Consider the following 21250-nt stretch of genomic DNA (forward strand, 5'->3'; position numbering starts at 1 on the left):
TGACCGGATTCAATTTTTGAAGCTTTTCTGAAAAATGTGTTGCTGCCTTTATCATTCAAACATATTTGCAGGGGTTGGGAATTCCTTTTAAAAAAAAACATCAACCATAAAATGATACAAGTGGAATGTAGAAATGTAGATAATTACATTTTCCTAGATACACCTCCGTGAAACGAAGGATTTATTCTGCATAGCTCAAAAGTATTCTGATGCAATAACACAAATTTCAAAGGTAGAAGATACAGGAGAGTTGAGACTCCCAGAACTTCTTGTGAAAGGCACAAAGCTGCTAAACATGCACCCACAACTCTAAGTAGTAACTCCACTCCTCTTTCAAAGTGACTGAAAAAGTGATCTAATGAAGTTTCCGAAGTCAGGAAAGTGTCAGAGTTGGGAAGAGACTCTGTCAAGGTGAGTAATCCTTTTGGATGCTTGCTTCAACCTCGTCAAAACACAGCAATTTTCAGAAACCAGCTTGCTATAAAATTGAGGCCCTGAGGTGTCGCAAGATGACTATTGAAAAAGTGAAGCACACAGAAGCATCAGCCATTTTTAACACCACCATCCAAAACTCACAGACGCGTAACCCAAAGCAGAAGACTAACTCTGCTATTTCTTCCACAGCCCCTCTATACATCTAATTGTATCTTCTCTTTTCCTTCTACCTCAACAAGACCATAATGGCTAGGCTGACAATAAGGGGGGAATGTGGGATCACTGAACTTGCCTACCATCAGCTTAGGCCTTGATGACATTCTTAGTGTGGGTGATCTGACAGAAAAGAGGGGCAAGATGGCAATTTGTCCTATTCCAAGGTGGTGGCACAAATCCTGGACATTGTCCTGGGCAACCATCCCTAGATGTCCAGACCAGATGGCGTTCAGAGTGTCCATTCCAACCTCAACCATTCTGTGAACCCCCCACTGTCATAATCCTCCCTCTCTGAGTCTGAAGTGTCAAGCAACAGGGAGAAAAGCATCAGCCTGCTGGGTGCTCTCAGCCTCTGAGTGTACATTTTCTGGGAGTAAGCCGAGTTATTTACAGTGTTTGGTTAGCAACTGCACGCAATGGCAATAAATTGGTTGCTTTTAAAAACTCATGAAAGCCTTCAGCACCAGGAGGAAAGAGGGCGAGCCACGGCGTGGAGCAGGAGCTGGTCTTTTCATGGGATGGATTTGCCAGTGTTTTGGTTACTGTTGCTGGGGCCACATCTGTTAAGCCACATGCTTATTAATCATGGAAGAATGATTGCAAAGAATTTAAAAACGTCTTCTACAAACACAATCTCTGTGAGCTTCTTCCAGCAGGCCTCCTAGATGAATAAAATGCCTTTCTTTGAAGCACCTTTCCATGCCCAGCTTTGCAGAATTTGTGGTTCTTCCACACAGCTCCATTTGCACCTGCTGTTTCCACTCGAGTTAACAACTTGTCATTAACATCAGCTGCACAGCACCAAAATGCATCTGAATGCTTAATCTGAGGGCATTCACCCATCATGTAAACCCCTTGCCTATCTGCTGACTGCATGGAGAGATGCTTGGCCAAGTGACCACAGAAAATGGTGGTGGTTTGGTCTTGTTGGGGAAGCAGGGTTGTACTAAATCACGGCATATGAGCCCCAGGCCAGGCTGCTGCCCTGCACTCCTAATTGCATGCAACAGCAAAAAGATGTGTATCACACAGCTTCAAGGAAGGAGAACATTAATAAAGAGGAAAAGATCAGGAATCATCACTGACTGACAAGTCAATACATTTTATGGCTGGCAGTTAATAAAATGAAAGCATGTGTAACATGGGCCGCCTTAAGCACATCCAGCTGGAGCCTTCTGAGTGACTTTTTCAGCTGAAAGAATCAATTCAGTGAAGTTGCAAAATTAAGTGCTTTCTTTTGCTTCAATTAGGATAAACTAAATTGAAAAATTTCCCCTAATCAACATTTACTATTTTCTTCAGGATTGAGATTTAATAAATGACACTCATCTGCCCCCAAGTAATTATCTTAAACAAAAGAAATAGCACCAAACTCCCCCAAGGAGACCAAGGCACGAGGCTACTTTAAAAAAAAACTCAGAAGTATGAAAACAAGATCTCAAACGGAATTTACCTCAACATCAAAAGAAGTAATGCTGAAGTGGTACAAAATTCAAACATGCTTTTTTATAACAAGCTCAATAAATCATAGTTTTCACAGCAGTAGTATAATTAAGAAAGAAGCAAATGAAAACAACAGAACTAGAAACAGCAGGGATATATTGGGAATAATGAAATAAGGATCTAAACTGAATGAGTTCTGGCTTTCCAGCCACAATTCCATTCCGCAGTGAAATATGTATTTCACACAGTATAGAAGAGCAAGTACTAGTAAATTGTGCCTTGGGAAGGTAGGTAAATATAACACATGGCAAAAGAGAAAAGGAGATGGGAATTGTGTTACTCACTGTCCAGCGATGGTTTACTAATTGACATTAGAGACATAGATTTGGTCAGTGGAGATGAAACGGAGGAAGTGCAGAAATTAAATCCTTGTGGGTGTGGTGCTTGATGCATCTGTAGAACAGAAAACAAAGCACACTGAGCAAATTACTGAAATTCATACTTTGAAACAGCGGAAATTCGAATAATCCCAGTGTAAGGCATACGTGAATGCAAGAACCAAAAATGCAAGCAGCATCAAACTGGTGAAAAGCAACATTTTCTTTTAAATGGAAGGCAACTAACTGGTTTTGGAATAGAGAAACTAGCTGCTAACTTTTCTTGCAAGCTATTACAAAGTGGATGTTCTCAGCTGTCTGATAGCCACACAAATTACTGCTGTGATTCCAGCTCCTCATTGTAACAACACAGCAGTTCAACATGGTAAAAAACCTGATGCTTAACTGTTCTCCCCCAAAATGCCATTCCTTGATGCAGGAGAAGACATAAGAGCCTTGACACACCAGCTCTCACTGGTGAGATCTTGCAAGACTCATTTACTGCCCTTGATGGACAGCAGTGATTCTACGAGGTAGAGAGGCAAGCTGGCTAATGATTTGGGCAGGTTCCCAGAAAGCACTATGGCTGAAACATCAAGCTCTGAAATAAAGGATATTCAAAGTATTTAAGATCATAATTGCTTATTTCATAAAAATAATCAGAGACTCTCATAATATTTTGGCCCATATATCCTTAATATCATAGACTTCTGCTCCAGAAATCACACTAAATGTAATTAACATGCAATTAAAATTTTGCTTAACTGTTGCTTATAATGTGTCTTCTGATTCTTGTTACGTCTGTGAAAGAAAATGAACTCAAACTTTGGTTTTCCTTTTACAATGGGAAAATAAACCTTAAAATGTTAACAGACAAACTACTACGAGGCTTATTTCTATCCACTCTAAGACTTCGCCCACCAACTGCGCTGCTCCAAAGAATCAAGCAGCAAATCTGAACAAAGTGGGAATTCCTCTGTGTGAAAACTGAAGACTAATTATATTACACATACAGGGCAGAAGCCTTCACTGTCACTTCGAAAAAGGACTTTTAAAATGCAGATGTAGAGTTTCCAAGAAACGCAGTAACGGTTGGACACCTTTACCTGGTGATCATAGCCTCTGATTTCCCCTTGCTCAAGTTCTTCAGAGAGCAAGACCAGGGAGCCGCGCTGGTTGCTGCTGAGCAGGCCGCGTCCAAGGTCCTTGGAGCTCAGAGAAGCAGCCTCCAGGTTTGCAGAGGGCTTCTTGTTCTCACCAGAGTCTCCAGCAAGGCCTTCTAGGCTGTAACTGAAGACAAACCATGCAGGTTAGAACCTGATGACCTCTCAGCAACCGGTGTCATACAGCACACAGCACTTTCAAGCGTAAACCAGAACGCAGTCACTAGCTGAACCATTCAGAGATATGCTGATGCTATTCCTCAGCACATTACTCTCAACAAACAAGAGCAGGTATCAGGGGAGGGATTTATATTTATATTATATTCAGAAGGAAGAGCAGCACCTTGTGTGACACAAGATGTATAGCACAGCACTATCTGTCCTGGACCATCACCCTCCCACAAAATCAGCACAAAATTACACTGCGTGTAATGTTCATCTTTGCAGATATATCCTCTGAATCCATTTAGCACTTGCCCACTGCACAAAGTTTGGTGCCAACAACGTCTTTCTGCCAAAGCTGTTTTTTGTTTTTCCTTTAATTCCTGTTTTTTTTTCTCTCTCTTTTTATAAAAAATCAATAAATGTCGCCATCAGCCAATCAGTGTTGCTTTATCATTTGCTGATGAACTTAGCTCTGACCAATGGAGCCAGACACAATCACAAAGTGACCTCTACAGAAAATAAAGCTGATACACTCTCTTTTCATCTACACAAAACAATTCCCTTTTAAAATGTGACTATTTCCATCTGATCTTTCTTAACCCTCATATTCTGCCTCTAACCCTTGTGCTCCTCATGCCAAGATTGATAAGCCCACTGCCATTTGGGGTAACGTGCGTGCTTTGCAGATTCACCTCCTTGCACATCTCCATGACTAATGTTTGACCTCGCATGCGCAAACCCTGCTGGTCTGAAGCAAGATCTACCCTGGGTATGCACTCCAGCTTGGGTACACAGAACAACACCAAAATGAGCAAGTGACATAAAGGTTGATTACTTTTTAAGGCAATCTATGACTACCAAGAAAAAATAGTCACAAAGAAACACCATTTATTGACATCAAAGTGGGCAACAAACAACCAGCACCAACATATGAAAGGGAAAACACGCTATAGATTGCATAGATTAGTTGAACAACCAGAGGAGCTTTAAATTCAGGTAGACTTGCAGAGTAATTTTCTGCATTCGTTTAGAATCATATTGATAAATATGCAACTTCAAAGCCAAAAATGCTATAAGCCTTGAGAAAGAAGATTTATTGAATTTTTTAAGGCTTTTTTCACGTTGATTAATGAGAAAGAAGGCTGGATGAGGCATTTACAATTTAATCTGCTTTAGAAAAGATTTTGATTCAACGGTGCATATCAATAGCAGGTACTATAAAGCTTATTCTGCAAAGAGAAATGAGTCCCTTTCATACCAATTATTTAGGGCACAGGAACATTTTTTCTTCTCTCCCAAGATAACAATAATGATATTATAAAGCACAGAAAAAATGCAGTTTGTTGTGTCACAAAGAACTCCGCTCAAAACTGCAAATATTATCCCATAAAATAGTCATAATTTAGTAATACTGTTCTGTAATTGTTAGCATATGGATGAAACAGAATTAGTTCTGCAACTTGAAGGACAGATTAACTTCTTTCTCAATATCTAGTCTTCAGAAAGAGAGCTTCAATAGCTCTACCCACAACCAGCAAGAACTGCCAGAGGAAAACAGAGGCTATAAACTCTGCCAGAGTGGCTTGCAGTTCTGTTAAAGCACGGTATCAGGTAAAGATCTGACCTACAAGCATTAATGCCAACTTTGGAGCTTTCTGCTGAAGAAGCAAGCGTTGAGTGCCTGGGAAATGTTCATCCGTGGCTATCAGAATCTTTCTTCACATAAAGTGATCAGCCTCTTTGAAGAAGAAACTAGAGCTTCCACTTTCCAGGAAGCAAACGTGTACGAACTTAAACTCTTCACAACATCTGTCCAGCACACAATGTCACAGAAGCACAGCAGTACACATTCCGATTCTATGGCTGTCACCATGGCTGTCGCTATTATGGTGTCTGCAGAAAAACATGCCTTAAAGTCACCACAGAGCAGAGCAGCTCCAACCAAAAGTGCGGTTGCTTGAACACCCAAAGCCAACGAGAAGCAGCCACCACCTTCACCCGCACCCCAGTTCAGGACACCCATAACCACAGCCCATTGCTGAAAAAGCAGATGAAGCAAACGGACACGTGCACGCTTCGGCCAGAGCAGCAGAGGAAAAGGCAATGCACGAGAAGCTGACAACACAGTTTTTGCAGCACTCGCTTGCTGCTGCAGCACATTTATTTATACCATACCTTCTACAATTAAAGTCAGGACCCATGGCAGCGAACTGCACACCAGAGGGACACCAGCTCAAACTAGGAACATCGAAAGAGGCAAAGAAAGGAAAAGGGCTGTGATTATTGGCTTGTTACGGCACAGGGGAGTGTTAAAATACTCTCATTCCTGAATACCTTGAAACAAAAACAAATGCACACACAAAAAAAAACAACAAAAAAACCCTCAGAAATAATGCAGTCACTAATGTACATTTCTGGCTGTCAGAACACACCAAACAGGTAGCGGGGCAGCCCATGCTTCCCTCACACCCATCCCACCCGCCAGTGTGCAACAGACCGGAGAAACTGCTCCTGGTGGGGAGAGATGCTTTTGGGAACACAGGGCTGAGACGCAGCAAAGTCATTTTTGCATAAGTAATCACACAGCCATTGTGTTAGTAATGATTAGTGTTTTCTGGTACCTCTCGTCCCACAATCAGAAAAAGAGCCCCTTACAAGTATTTAATCACACAAGTCTCCTCCACACAAGAATTAATAACTTCGGGCTACACTTGGGAAAAATAAGAAAGGGGAGTTACACTCTTAAAAGCTGCACAGCGAGTCAGTGAAAGAGGCTGGAAGAAAAAACAGGCTCGTCTTGCTGTGAACCTGGGATTCATTCAAATCAGGGTCCTTCAAGGAGTGCTTTGACTAGAAAACCTTTCAGATCCCATACCCCAAAAGAATTCCAAGTTGCACCAGGAAAGACATAAGCAATGCAAATACAGAATGCAAATATTTTGGTTGTCATTTTAAATACTGCTTTTGTTATTTTTTCTCTGCGATCTCATGGGCCAATTGCAGATTTTGCAAATACAGAGAAATCAATCTTCTTGTCAGCTATGGCATATAAAAGACCTCTAAATACCAGAAAGGCTGTCCAGGAAACGTAAGTCTGAAGGAAATTTTGCATCAGCACAGATCTGCCAAAGCAGTGCTCCACCAGTCCTGCTCCCAGCCCTTCCCTGTGAGCCATGCATGGAAAGAACGTGGCCAGAGCATGCTCCGATCCAAGCCAGGAGCCTACAGAATGAGCAGCACAAGCCTAAGTGTCCCTGGGTCAGGGTTTGTGAATGACAGAAACCTCAGATGGCACAAAGGAGGGTCTAAAGCCACTGACTGCATCTGCTGCTTGTCAAGTCCTTGCATTGCTCCCATACACAGTGCAACACTGGAAACATTTCGGAAATGTTTATGGTTGATATTCAGTGTTGGAATTCAGATAATTGCTACTTGCTTTATTAAGGATGTTAATTGGGTGAAGATGCGTCTGAAGTACCTGTGCTTTGCAACCCAAAGCTCTAGGTGCTTCCCTAGAAGCTCTCAGCTCAGTACCATAAGCATTCCTTATGAAGACCTTCCCATCATATGCCAATATTTTGAGTACTTTTTCATGATTCAGCTACACCACGGTGGCAGAGGGAGGTAAAAACGAGGGATGTGGCTAAATAATTGGCTCAGATCTTAAAAGAAACACATCCTCATGGCCACAGCAAACCCCTGCCCACCATCAACCTCAGTCTGCACTTGGAGGCCTATGTTCAGCCCTCAGCTGGGTCAGTAAAATCCACCCAGAGGAAACTAGCTGAAGGCTGAGCAAGTATCCCAAGGACGACATCATCAATGCTTTGCCTCTTCTTGCTCCCCCCAGCCATCTGCTCATGGCCACGAGACTGCTGGGCTAGGTGGACCCTTGGAGCTGTGCTCATGTTGACTTCCTTTCACTGACTTCTCTGCAGAAGTCAGTAGCTCATGGTTGCTTACAAATTGAAGAACAGACAACTTTACTCATTAAAGATGACGTGTAGCATTTACACCAGATCGTGCACTTGAAGAGATGCCTCTATTTCTAACTGATGTCACGTTATAGTGACAATATCAAATGCTAAAACTGCAGGGAAGGAAGGCAGAAGGGACAGGAGCTGTGCATGCATGCATGCAAGGGGAAGCCAGGAAGTGGTGCAAGATCTCAGAGAAGGATAAAGACCTTCTGGCAAGGGCTCTGGAAAGCAGAGTCTTCCAGAATTATAATCTCACTGGTGAGCCACCCACAATCTGCTGGCAACACCATCAAAACTGCACTAGATCATTGCATAGCAAGCAAAAATCCTTCATAGAAAAAGACTTAGGGAAGAGGAGAGCAATTACAGAAAACAGCCTTGAGTGAGAACTGCTGGAATTAGTTCCAGGCTGCTGCTCTGCAACTGGTGTTAGAGAGGATAATACTAAAACGGTTGGGAAGCCAGAAAAGGAGAGAGAATGCTTCTGAAAGAACATCAGGACATTTTCAGATTTGACTTTTGGGTATTTTGGGTTGCCTGTCTGAGACATTTTTTTTTTTACGTTTAAGTTCAGGGTTTCAGAATATTATGACTCAAGGTCTCCTCTGTAGGAGCTGCAATAGTATTAATAGTGACTGCTAAAGAGGTGTTCATTTGCATGAACTAAGAAGATGAGTGCTTCCTCCAGAGCAGCATCATGCAAATAAAGTGGCTTCTTAGAAGTAAAAAGCACATTCTTTCTTGTGCCTTTCTTGTAAGAACCCTCTCCTGAACTGTACAGCACTGCTCGAGGGGCCTCATTTATGCTGATGCATGGTAAGGCCCTCGTAACATTTCTCCTACACGTGGAAATTTGGTAGGCTGCTAAAACCCACGTCTAACACGCACGTCAGGTAACCACAGCCACGGGAAGGGAGGTCCTCAGTTCACCCACTGCAGGAGGAGCGGCAGCAGGGCGGGGGAGATCAGAAAAGGCCCAGCTGCTGAAGGGGAGTGGTTAAATGTCTCCTTTTCTGGAACCTCAAGATGCATAGATGTGGACAGTCCACACGACTGCTGAGTCAGAAATGAAGCGGCCTGTTTTATATCTTAACCGGCAGCTGAAAGGTTATGTGAGTGAAAGTATGTATCTGCACCATGGATGCGGAACTGAAAGTTTGCTATGCAGAAGAAAACCAGAAAACCCATGGAAGCAAAGAAAAAAAGAAAAAAAAAGCTTTCTATTTGTCAGGGAGGTGGTTTTAAAGAACAGCAAAAGCCCAAAATCGAAGTCATGTCATTTAACCAGCTGCAGACCTGCAGAGTAATCTGCGACTCCGAGATGGTTTCGGTGCATCTCCTCAGCAGGTGCCCCTCCTGCAAGTCCTGGCACACAGCTCTCGTGTGCTCTAGGAACAAGTTATGCCCCTGCTCGCAGGTAAATGGTTATAGTCATACAATCCCAATCTGACACACGCCAAAGCCTATGTCTGAGATTGCTCCAAGCCCCAGAGAAAGCAGCTTGAGCTTGTGCCCAGGGTCAGGTCGGAGAGGGAAAGCAGCCAAGCGGGATGCGCTACTCTGGCACAACTCTTGGAGAGGTGGGGGCTCCAGGCTCACTAAGGTGACACATGGAGTTAGTAGACATTCAAACAAAAAATGGTTAGTCACGTTAGCTGGCTTTGTACCTTCTCCTATGAATGGGAGGCTTCTTTATACCATCCCCCAGAACTCGCATTGAACTGAAAATGAATCAAGGACAGCGGTCAGACACTCGGATGGAATAAAATGAACAAATGGCAGCTGACGGAATAACATCTGATAGACAAACTACAGAGGGAATGGAAGTGCAGAGAAAACACAAAAAGAAGCACTGCAGGGAGCAATGAGTCTCTTTCAATCCCCGCGCGTTTTTTTGTTTCTGCTTACAGCTGTTCTGTTTAACAGGTATTGACCACATTGCAACTTAGCTGCTGCCCACGATGGGTCAGCTTGAAGTTTAGATAAGGGCAAAGCACTCGACAGAAGCTGTTAACAACCACGGTTAACTGCAGCTCCAGTTCTGCAGTGCTTAACCCATCAGGAAAAAACGCACGCATTTCTGTCCTCAGACACCAGTGTGAAAAACACTGCATTATTGTTGAAAGACAGGCATTTCAAATCCGCTATGAATGCCAGGAATTACTGAAGGATGAACATCCTTTTGTGGAAGCCTTGTTCGCTTCCTTTGTGTTTTTAATAGCAAAATGTAGACACGGGGATTATCCACAAAGAGAGGGGGTGCAGAGGGGAAATGAGCACGTTTTCACAGTTTACTTAAGACGATTAATTTTTTTCTAATCTTTGCTGAGAACAATTTTTTTTTACGCTCATCTCACTTACAAACAGAAAACATAACCCTGGAAAAGACCAAATCCTACAGAAGATGGATTTTTTTGAGCGTAGGCTCCTTGCATCCCACCCTAGCAGCCCCTGCACTTGGGACAGGACTGTTTCTGATGGGACTGGGGGGTGGACCCAGAAGGCACCTCCTGCTGCTTGGTTGCCAGTGTTCCTCTGTGCAGTACAGCTGTGCTCCATGCCTGGGTCTGGTGGCAGTTCCCTCTTTTTTAGCTCATCTTGTGCTCGTTTAGTGAATGCAGACTGCTCAGGCAAGGGGTGAGATGGGGCAGCGCAAGTCCTAACCTTAGTGAAGGTTTGTGCTTCACGTAGCTTCATTTCAAAGGTTTGCAGAAGTCAAATTACAGTAAGGGCTTTCCACCCTATAAATGGAAAAGTATCTACTGTATGTGAAATAAATGAATAAGCACACACCCCAGATTTAACTGCCTTGTCTGGAAGCCACTTGTTTGGGCTCCACTTCCTTGGTATTTCTTGTTGCTCACTAAGCAACCAGAACCTCAACATCACAACAGCCACGTATAAAAAAAACAAAGATAAAAGAAAACAAAGCAAAATAAAAACAAATAATCAAAATTCCTTCCTAACGAAAACAGAAAACCAAATGGGAACCACGTTATCAGCAAAGGTCTTCCAGTTTTTCTTTTCTAATTGACCTGTGTGACAGATATCCTTACGTAGTGGCAGCTGCATCTAGGAACATATGTGAATAATTACTGTTCCTTTACTGAAACTGTCCTACATTTACAACGAATGTATTTTCCCATATCAGAAACCGCCTCTGAACTCTGATGCAGAAGAATTTAACCCCATCTGTTAAGCGTTAGCAGTAGCTGCCAGCTATGAAGTTTATTGCCATCACAACTCCTTACATAACAGGTCCTACACTGAAAAACAAATCTTTCTAAATGAGCTTGTGAGCTTATGGACTCATGCTGCCATAACCCTGCATGTATGGCTGACACTGACTCTTGTAGCTTTAAAATATCGGTACTGCCTAATCCATTGAAACATTACCTGGGAACCAAGTATGAAGCCACAAAAGGTGGCAGCAGAAAGCAAATAATTAAAATATGAAATTTTTCACCCTGTGTTGCTCTATTTATTTTAGAAGCCTGATGCCCACCCAGACAGCAGCGCTTGGCTGGGGCAGGCAGCCTGGGAGCAGTGCCCTGATTTCTGCTCTGCATTAAAATACACAAAACTCAATGGCCACGCTTCCCCTAGTTTCAGCATGGGTTTGATCCCAAGCACCCTGCAGCCCAAACAGTGTCAGCTACGCCGGGCATGGTGGTGAATGAAATGCAATTATGTTCTTGGTTTGCATCTTCGTCTTTTTCCCCCACTGAGACAGAGGACTGAAGAATAAAAGGGAAAAGGAATTATCTTCCTGGAGCCATGGTGATGTGTTTGATGGGACTTACTGTCCATGGGAGACTCAACTAGAACAAATTCCTTGAAAATGTACCAAGAGTCCAGCAGGGACTGTGTATCTCTCCACTACATACCACTTTTTAAACCTTAGAGCTCATTCTATCTCTTAATATAGCAATAATGGTTAGGTTTATTTTATGGCCAATGAGATTTAACACTCCAGTTATTCCTTTAACAGAACTCTTCTTATAGAAAGGGGTGGTGATGTTTCAAACTTAAGACCTGTCCCAACGCATCTAAAGGAGGGCTATAAGAAGGAAGGGGACAGACTATTTAGTAGGGTCCGTTGTGAAAGGAGAATGGGAAATGGTTTCAAACTAAAAGAGGGGAGATTTAGACTGGATTTAAGGAAGCTTTTTACAGTCAGGGTGGTGAGGCACAGGCACACGTTGCCCAGTCCCCAGAGACACTCCAGGTCAGGCTGGACAGGGCTCTGAGCACCTGATCAGCTGTAGGGGTCCCTGTTCAGTGCAGGGGAGTTGGACCAGATGGCCTTTATGAGTCCCTTCCAACTCAAATGATTCTCTGAATTCTTTGATTTCCATTTGCTCTAATGAACTTGGAGTTATTCCTTCTGTCCTATGGAAAGCTAGAGTGTACTACAGGTATTACGAACTTTCAACCTGGAAGTTAGCTAAAGATATTTATGTTAGGACATTGTTTTCACTCCAAGGAGTGAAAAAAGTACTGAGGAGCGACCTCCTCAATTTTCTGTTTCATTACGCCGAGTCCAAAGCTCAGATGAGTCCGTGTGACTGGATGCAAAGCAAATCAGAGCAGCTCCCTACTCACCTCCTCTGATTGATTTCTGCTTCATTGGTGGCATTCTTCCCTGGCCCCCAGCTGTGGCGACGGAAAGGTGACAGCGGCCGCATGGAATTTCTTGAGACGGAGGAAGGAGCAGGCACGTCTGTGATACTGTCCAGCTCCTCTTCCTTCTCTCCCAAGCCAGCGAGTTCGCCCTCTCCTCCCTCCACAGCCACCATGCTTGTGCAGCTCCCATCCAGGCTGCGCCTGTCCTTGGGCTGTGCGAAGCTCACCGCAGGTGGGAAGGGCAGGGATGTGTCGCTGCCCAGAGACGAGTTCCTCTCCAAGGACACGGTGTCATCAGCAGAGGAACTGGAGCTGGTGACATCTCCTGCAGACTGTTCCTCTTCAGGCTGCTGCAGGGAAGAAAAATAAAGATGTGCCTTTATCTCTGTGTTATCCCAGAGCGACTCCTGTTCTCGCCATTTCTGGCTGAACCTGTTATCGGCCACAGAGGCACAAAGCTGCCAAAGATGTCCCAGGTGTTAATGATGGAGAGAGATTAAGGGGAAACCGGATCATCGTGGCTTCCCATGACCAATGCCAGCCTCTCCTGGGTGACAAGGGGCCAGCCTGCAGCTTTTAGCCATGAGAGCTTGAAGGCGACAACACACCGTTCTGCTGCATCGTGTGGAGCAAAAGGAACAATTATTCATTTGCAGGAAACAGACACAAAAATAAAAGCTTAAATCTTCGTCCCTCGCTACTTTCCATTAAGGAAAAAGTTAATGCCAGGGTTTGCAGTATTTCTTCAAATCCAACTGTAATTGAAAAATACTATTCTATGGGATCAGCCACACTATATTACAGGCCTCCATTCATACTGCAATTTTTGGTTTACTCTGCTCCAAAAGCAGTAAGTGGAACCCAAACTGGTTCTCTTTGGCAAAAGGCCACATGCTGACAACCCAGCCTAGAAAGAGCCTATGATTATTCTGTGTTCCCCGTGGCTAGGGTAAAAACACAAGCATTTATCTGACATCACCTTCAGTTTGAAATGGTGTTTGCCCCAAGAGACTGACGTGGGAAGTTTCAATTTATTCTCTAGCAGAGCCCTGCACTGTATCATTTAAAATAATAATAGGCAGAATGAGCTGTCAGAGCATATATAATGGACTATTCACCAAAGCCACAGCAGCTAATTGTCCTCAAATAGCAGGCTGGGCTGTCAGCAGAAGCTGAGTATTCGAGGAGCTGCAGCCTGTTTGGCAGAACACAGCATCCTGTTCTGCGAAGGCCAATGGGCACCACAACCCATGTGGGAGAAGATGAGCTGCATCCTCATCTCCCATCAAGCCCAGCATGGTTAGATGCTCCAGGCACTGCTTTCTCATGGGCATGCAGTGTGAGGTACAAGCTTCCCGTTAAACTAAATAAAAACACACTGCAATATTCATAAAGCATTCTAATCTAACATTTCACAATGCAAAGGGAAGCCCTATTTCATTTTTGGCTATTTTTTTTTTCTTATTTCAGTTTAACAGGTAGACAATAATGTTCCTAAGGTAGTATCAATAAATGCTGTCACAGTATTTTCCCCCTCTCATCCATCAAAAAGAAAAGGAAAACAGAGACAGCATGCACAGCACAATCCCTGCTTTCAACACTGAACATTGAACAACACACAAAAATACACCTAGTGGCATGCATTACATTGGTAAAAACTGTCAAACATTAGCCACGAATTTATGTAAATGATAGTAAATTTTACCATAAATTTAAATTATTGGATTTGACACATATTTAAATACGAAGCATAGGTTAAAGCTAGAGAGAGCTGAAATGTATGCCCTGCAAAGTTTTTGAACACGTTTGGCATTGTTCAAGATTACGCGATATTTGTGCAATTCAGGATGAGAGCTTAGCTTAAATCCAGTCAAATTAAGCAGTCATTATGTGGATAACACCCCTTTAGTAGAGGAAACAGTCTGCTTTGCCTTCCTGAGACACAGGAAAATACTGTCAGACACCAGGGCAGCACAGCAGGAGAGATGACAACGTGCCAGCTGTGCAGTGGAAGGATGGGATGGTTTGGAAACATTAAATTTGGATGCAAATCTGATGAAAATAGTGCAGAACACTAAAACACAGAAGGATATCTTTGCTCCAGAGTAGAAAGAGGAATTTTTATTTCCTGGATGAAAAATAATACTGCTTCAGTTTAAAATGCAGAACAAAAACTGCTTCCCTAGCAAGGAAGATTCAGGATTTCTATCACAGCTCCGAGAGAGGATTGAAACTGCACAACATATTTGGCCCAGTTCGAGTTTTACCTTGAGCATCTAACAGAGCACAGAACACAATAAACACATTCCTTGAACTTGTGGCTCATGCATTTGCTATAAAAACTGTTCTGTCTTCACTTAAACTACGTCTTTTGTTCTGTTTGGTTTTCTGAAACAAATGAAAATAGTGAATATGAAGGACCAGGACTCTGCCTGGAAAACGCCAAATGTGGTGGACACATCTAAGGAACATCTGTACTGTAGCCAGCTCTGCCAAAAATTAGCTAGCTGGCCAAGTGTCAGTAAACAGGCATTGCTGTTTAATCCTAGTTGAGTCAGAAAACACCCTGTTTGCAGAATAGAAATGGTTCTCTAATTCTTTTCCTAAAGGAATAACGAAGCATTAAAGGAATATTAACTTTCCTCAAGTTAGGCTTGCTGCATTGCGTCTCAATGCATTCAACCTGTAATTATGACAACACAACTTTTGCCTTTGCAGATATGCTAATGGACACTTTCTTTGCTGTCAGAAACAGTATTTAGTAAGAAACGAGTTAAAAAAAATGAGGTAAAACCTAAAATGAGAGCTTTCTGAGAAAGAACATATGTTCATCGTGGGGATAAGAGAGATCGGTAGGACAGCAGGGGGCTGCAAGAGAACTTCTTCAGCTAGAACTCTTCATCTATCAGAGGTCCTGAGAGGTGAAACTGAAATTGTTCTTATTATTTTCTTCATGACAATAAGCAAAACACTGAGAGACAAACTTACTGTGTTCCCTGATCTTCCATGTGACAAAGGCATTAATGGTGTTACGGTATTTAAACAACAAGAAAACAAATAAGACCTTGGCATCTCAAGCTTTATTTGACATATCACTATACTTAGGGATTAAACTTGTTTGATTGGCTTGATACATAATCGAGCAGAATATTTTTTAATTCAGATTTATCAGTGGCTCCAGAACGCCCAAAGTTAACCTTGATAGTGGCATCCTAGAAGTTATTTATCATTGTGCTTACAATTTGGGGTGGACCAGTTTTTCCCTGCTGCAAGCCCTTTCCTTCAAACTTTAATTTCTGAGGGTTTGTTTTGTATTTGAGAGAGAGAAACAATAACTCCAGGAAAATAAAAGCAAGAGATTTATGGATTTGTGTACTTCCTTGATCAACTCAAAACAGAGGCAGAAACTAAACGTTAAGCTTCAACTCCTTTCTTTGACAATGAGCTGCAGGTCCCTGACTTCCCGAGTCCCTTGCATGTCAACCATTTCCCAAGGGGTGCCTTTAGAAAGTTCCATAGTAACACTGAATTTCAGTGGCAGGTTAAAAGTTAAGATGAGCAAAGCTTATGGGCTACGCCTCAGGATGTTGCCAGATGATTGTGAGAAATGACCTCACGCTGCATTAATCATCCAAGAAGGAGAGTGTTGCAAAGTCTGCCCAGACAGCTGGGTAGAGACCGAGAGGGAAGAGGAGGATGACGAGGACGTGGGAATAAAGCACTGATGTCAAATAAATAAATAAATAGACAAGACCTCATGTTGGACATGATTTCTGGATTTCTGCAACGGCCTCTCCAGTCTGAAAAAAACAAGTCAGGCTCTAATGCTAAAGCTTTCTCAGTCCAGGAGTTGATGCTATGCAGCTCAGCATGCGTCACTCAGAGAAAAAAGGAGACAGCGAGGAGGCGGTGACGAGAGCCCGCAGCTCACATCAGGGACAGTCCAAGACACCTGCAGATTTCATGACTTCACAGACCCTAATTTTTCATGGTTCTGGGAGAGAACCAGGGCTTAAAATCCATGGATTTCAACTTATCTTTATGGAAGCATCCCAAAGACCCTGGACAGACAGTAGCTCATTCCTTCAACATTGCATTAATGTATTTAGCAGTTAAGAGAGAAGGAGCGGCTTGTACAATAAAAAAAAAGACAAAATTCTGGTAGTTATAAGTTCAACTGGTGCTCCATACAAAGGGAAACAAGAGCAGGACCAATAATAACAATAACAGTAATGATACTGAAAGGCTTGAGATGCTCATAAAACTTATTCCCTCTCTTCCCAATTAAATAAGAAGATTGCAATACTTATAACTAATTGACTACAACCAATAAATATATCTTACAGTATTTTGCAGAAGAAAGATTTAATCCAACAATAATGTTAACAGTTCTTAAAACTACTTTTAACTTGCATTTCTACCAGCCGTGCTTAGTAGCCTAGAGGAAAGGCTGGCCTAAGGACAAGCCCACAACACTGAATGAGTCCTTACGTAAATAACTGTAACTTTAGACAAGGTAACTCCTCAGACAAATTTGGAGAAAGGAGACAGGGAATCGAGTTAGTCAGCAAAGCAGAGACAAAAAAAAAAAAAAGTGACTGGGGCTGTGATTAGCTTTGAATGACTTCCTAAACTAAACTTATAAACCTTCTGAACTTTACCGAATTCTAGACAAAGCCTGCAATCCACCGAATGATGAGAACAATGCACGGGCTGCCAAATTAAGAAGAGGTTTCCTTTTCTATGAAGAAAATTTCCTCACTCTACCCTTTCTTCATTGGCAATTGAAGATACACTTCCCCACCACCTCTTCTTTTCCCCTTGGCACTCCCTTTACGTTGCTCTACCTATCCTTTTTAATTTTTGCTTCGCATATTTGGAGAAGCAAACTTTCCACATAAAAGAAAGGGAAAAAGCTGAAGCTCTGTACATTATGAAACGTACTGTGTTCTCACAGCACTATTCTCCCACGCATCCCCATACAATCATTAGATGAGGCTCAAATGACAAAGTCTGCTGTTGTAATTCGCTCTACACAAGCAAATTGAAGACAGTCTTCTGCTCTGCCAAACAGCTTTATATTCTCAGAATCCAGGATCCCCCAGCTCTGAGAGTAAGATGGGAAAGGGTGAGGCTGGTGAGCTCTGTGCCCTGCCACATGCATTAAGAATGACTTTACTGTTCATTTATAGCACATGAGATCACTTAGCCCAGACTGTGGTGTTTCCCGTCCCTCTGGAAAATATTCACCATCATCTGATTTGATTTAACCAAACAGAGTTTTGTTTCATTAAATATATTTCTCTGCAAGCAAGTGTGAAACCTAGTCTAAAAGTTTAGTTTTTCAGAGCAGGAACTGCATCTGCTTGAGGAGGTAGGTTTGAGCTGGTTAAAGCCATGCAGAACCAGAGCAAATTGTGACCAACATGGTGGCTGATCAAAGGAGGCTCGTGTCCATTCTACACCACCTCCTGCGTGCTTTTCCATCATCTGCTTACGGCAAGGAGCACAGAAGTATCGATTACAAGCAAGATGGTTTTTAAAATGCAAAAGCCAGTTGTCCCCTGAATATATTTGGGCTGTTCCAATGCAGATGGCAGAAGGGCAGTGCTGAAGTGAGGTGTTCTCTGCTCAGGGGATTGGTTCTGTACCTCAGGTCTCACTCACTCCTCCCTCCTCTTCCCATCCACGAGCAACACAAAGGGCACAGAGATGACTAAGGTTAGTAATGACTGCTGTTGTTGATTTTAAGCAAAGTTGAAAACATTTTCCTTCAGCTTGCACGCAAAAAGGCATTAGAGGTGTGTTGCCCTGGAAACAAAGCTATTCCCTGGAATTGGCCTTAACTATTTGGAATGAGTGTTTCCTTCCTATTAAGGGAGTCACACTGAATTTAAAGAAAAACACTAGTTCTTCTGAGGATTACAGTATATGATTCTGAAAGCGTCAGTGCAGAGGTTATGATTGCTGGAGAAAAGCTCATTGCTACATTAGTTAAAGATGGCTTCCATACCACTGCGCAGTCGTTATTGGCCTTGCAAGAAAATCTGCTTTTTCAACTCTTTAATGTGTGATTTGCTTTTGTGCAGTCACAATTGCTTTCATCTATTCAACATCAGGGGGTTGCAGAGTGCATGTAAATGCATTCCCTGTACAGCTGCATCTGAAGAGGGGACCAGCTCCTTCCCATCTATGCCATTCCAGGACAATCACTTCCAGGTCTCTAACTCACCAGCAAAACCGAGACAATAAGGTTCCAGTATGGATTCATAGAATCAGGCCTTGAAACGTTTTTACCCATATCCCAACCAGACTTTCCTACCTTTCCAAAGACAAGATCTTCCATCCCATCACCAGGCAAGGAGAAGAAGTCGGACTCGCTCCCGGATCCTCTTTTAAGGACACCCTGTGATGAGGCACAGACACTGCTCAGCCCATCCTCCAAGAAGTTCTCACACTCTGCGGGAGCAAAGCAGAAAGAGTTATGGTCTGATGCTTTCTGTAGCATTCAAACCTTCAGCTTGTATACACTCAGTCAATTCAAGAGTTTAAATGAACAGCAAGAACAGCTTTATAACTTGAGTTCACCTCTTAAATAAGGGACGACAAATTTTTAAAGAATTTATTCAAGAGTTAAAAACTCGTTTTTTTGAAGGCTAGGAATGCACCACTGAAGTACAATGCACAAGCAACTCTGCATTAAACAGCCATATGTGCTTATAAATAAACTGATAGATACGCTACGTGCCAGGTACCTCACACTGAGCATAACAGGATATTTTTTTCCTATTATTGATTGCAGAGACTGCCGAATTAGATTCATATTCAATAAATATGTAAGTCAACTATATTAACTTTCTCAATTAAGAACAATTAATTTCCTCTAGCATTTAAATGCCAAGGTGCTTTTGAAATGCTCATCAGTCCATTAGTTGATTGCTTCTTCTTTATTTCTCACTGGAAAAGCAATAGCAAAACTTCTACGACAAGTTCTACCTTCTAAAGATTCAAAAATTGGGCACTTTTTTCAATTTCACAAGCTTTTGTAACTGCTGACATTTAAATCTAAGCGTATCGCATCTCTTCCTTCCATTTAAAATACTTCCAGCTGTTTGTAGCGGGGTGATGAGCAGCACAGAAATGCACCCCAGCCATTGTGAAAGCCCATTCCTTCCAAAAACCTTAAGGGCTATGTGCCTGCATCCATAATGCCTATATATCATTTCGCTTTTTTTCAGCCTGCAGGCAGAGGTATTAATGACAATTTTGGCATTAACTGAACATTCTTTTCTCCCAGCTAAGAATACTTGCTGATTATTAGTATTTTTTTTTAAGTGTTATTTTTCAACCCGCTGTACCTAATCAAGATGCCTCCAAAACACATTTAGCTTCCTCCAGAGGAACCAGGGCAATAAAACATTTGTTTGCTCTTAAATTATAGCTGATAAACCCCATGCTTGGCTGTGGCAGGCTTACACATCGGCACAGGGAATACAGGTTTGGGTTGGGTAGCTCGAAGCCACTTCTTTTTCTTTCCCTGTGAGAGGGACGGAGGCAGAGGTGCTACCCTGGGGACATGGGGATGGTGAAGCCAGCTGGAAACCCCATCACCTCTCTCCTGAGGAGTTTCCACGCCGGGGAGAACTGGAAAAGCACTTGTTGGAGAAGGCGTGAGTGTTCCCTCAGCCTTTTCCCCGTTCAGTAAACCTGGAAAATCTGAACTGCTTTTCCATAATCAAAGGGGATAAGGGAGAGGGGAGAGAAGGGGAAAAAAAAAAGGGAAAAGCAAAGGAGAGATGGAGCGGCTGTAAGGGAACGGGCCAGGATGTGGCCGGCCGGCCAGCTGGCAGCTGGCAGAGCTTGTCCAAGCCCAGACTGAAAAACAAAGGGGCTCGAGCCACGTTCCAGTGGAAAATGAGCAGGGACGGTCCAGATGCACCAATGAACGGATACCTCGCCCCACCGATAAATCACAGCGACAGCGAGAGGCCCAGCAGGAGCCAGGGAGTGACAGCGCGGGGTTGAAGAGGGCTGGGAAGGCAAGAGGAGCAGAGAGAGGCGGGGGAACCTCACATCTCACCTCACCTGTGCCAAGGTGTTCATCTCCGAGTCCTGCCTCTTACCTCATCTTGCTTGTTTCAAGAGGGTCTATGATTTTTTCCCCCTTTTCTCAGCTTGTTGGGTTTGCTCTAGTGTTCTGAACCACACACACATTGCACAACGCTGACCTCTGTCTCTCAGTTGCTCCCACCCCTGCCCTGCCAAGCCCTGCTGACAGTGCTGTCACAGCACTGGGGCCTGTGGACCACCTCCCATCACACTGCACGCACCTGATTTATTGAGTTACTGCACTTATCTGTTTGTCTGTGGAGGTGCACGCAGTAAGGAAATGATGGCAACACACTTCTCCACATAATACAGAAGAAAAAAGTTACACAGTAAAAAGCCCTAGGATGAAAATTTCCAAACAACTCTTTTATGTGCATTTTCCAAAGCCTCATATCCTCCAACACGAGGCTGAGCCCTCTGATGCCATGCTGATAGCTGTGTAGCTGCTACACATCTCCAAAGCACGTGCAGAAAATGAGAAGCTACAGTTCCTGAAGTTTTCTTCCAAGATTTGAGGACTGTCTCCTTACAACTAATTACTGCAGGACTATTCAGCAGGTGAAAAAGTCATAATTCCCTTTCAAGTTCTGTACTTCTAGGTCAGCCATGCTAGAAAGGTGTCAGGGCATGACACTACAGTGGGACATGCGAGCAGTAATGACATTATTTCTGGAATGCCAGCACCTGCAGAGCGCAAGCTCTTCCTGCTGCTGCAGTCAGACAAGAGAGCGCATTT

At 43.1% G+C, this 21250-nt stretch overlaps 1 protein-coding gene across 12 annotated transcripts in view; it reads right to left on the minus strand.

The window, feature by feature from the left end:
* Window positions 1-21250, minus strand: part of AKAP13 (A-kinase anchoring protein 13) — a 197250-nt gene that overhangs the window by 37727 nt on the left and 138273 nt on the right. For 9 of the 12 annotated variants that reach the window (XM_021407540.1, XM_021407534.1, XM_021407538.1 and 6 more), the window contains 6 exons: window positions 18728-18864; window positions 12385-12755; window positions 9447-9500; window positions 5975-6037; window positions 3578-3761; window positions 2439-2547 (listed from right to left, as the gene is read on the minus strand). In XM_021407540.1, the coding sequence (XP_021263215.1) occupies window positions 2439-2547; window positions 3578-3761; window positions 5975-6037; window positions 9447-9500; window positions 12385-12755; window positions 18728-18864 (918 nt within the window). The remainder of the gene's footprint in view (window positions 1-2438; window positions 2548-3577; window positions 3762-5974; window positions 6038-9446; window positions 9501-12384; window positions 12756-18727; window positions 18865-21250) is intronic. The other 3 variants (XM_021407539.1, XM_021407545.1, XM_021407535.1) reach the window with 2 other exon arrangements.

Source organism: Numida meleagris, chromosome 9 (genome assembly GCF_002078875.1).
Source record: "Numida meleagris isolate 19003 breed g44 Domestic line chromosome 9, NumMel1.0, whole genome shotgun sequence".
Taxonomy (NCBI): domain Eukaryota; kingdom Metazoa; phylum Chordata; class Aves; order Galliformes; family Numididae; genus Numida; species Numida meleagris.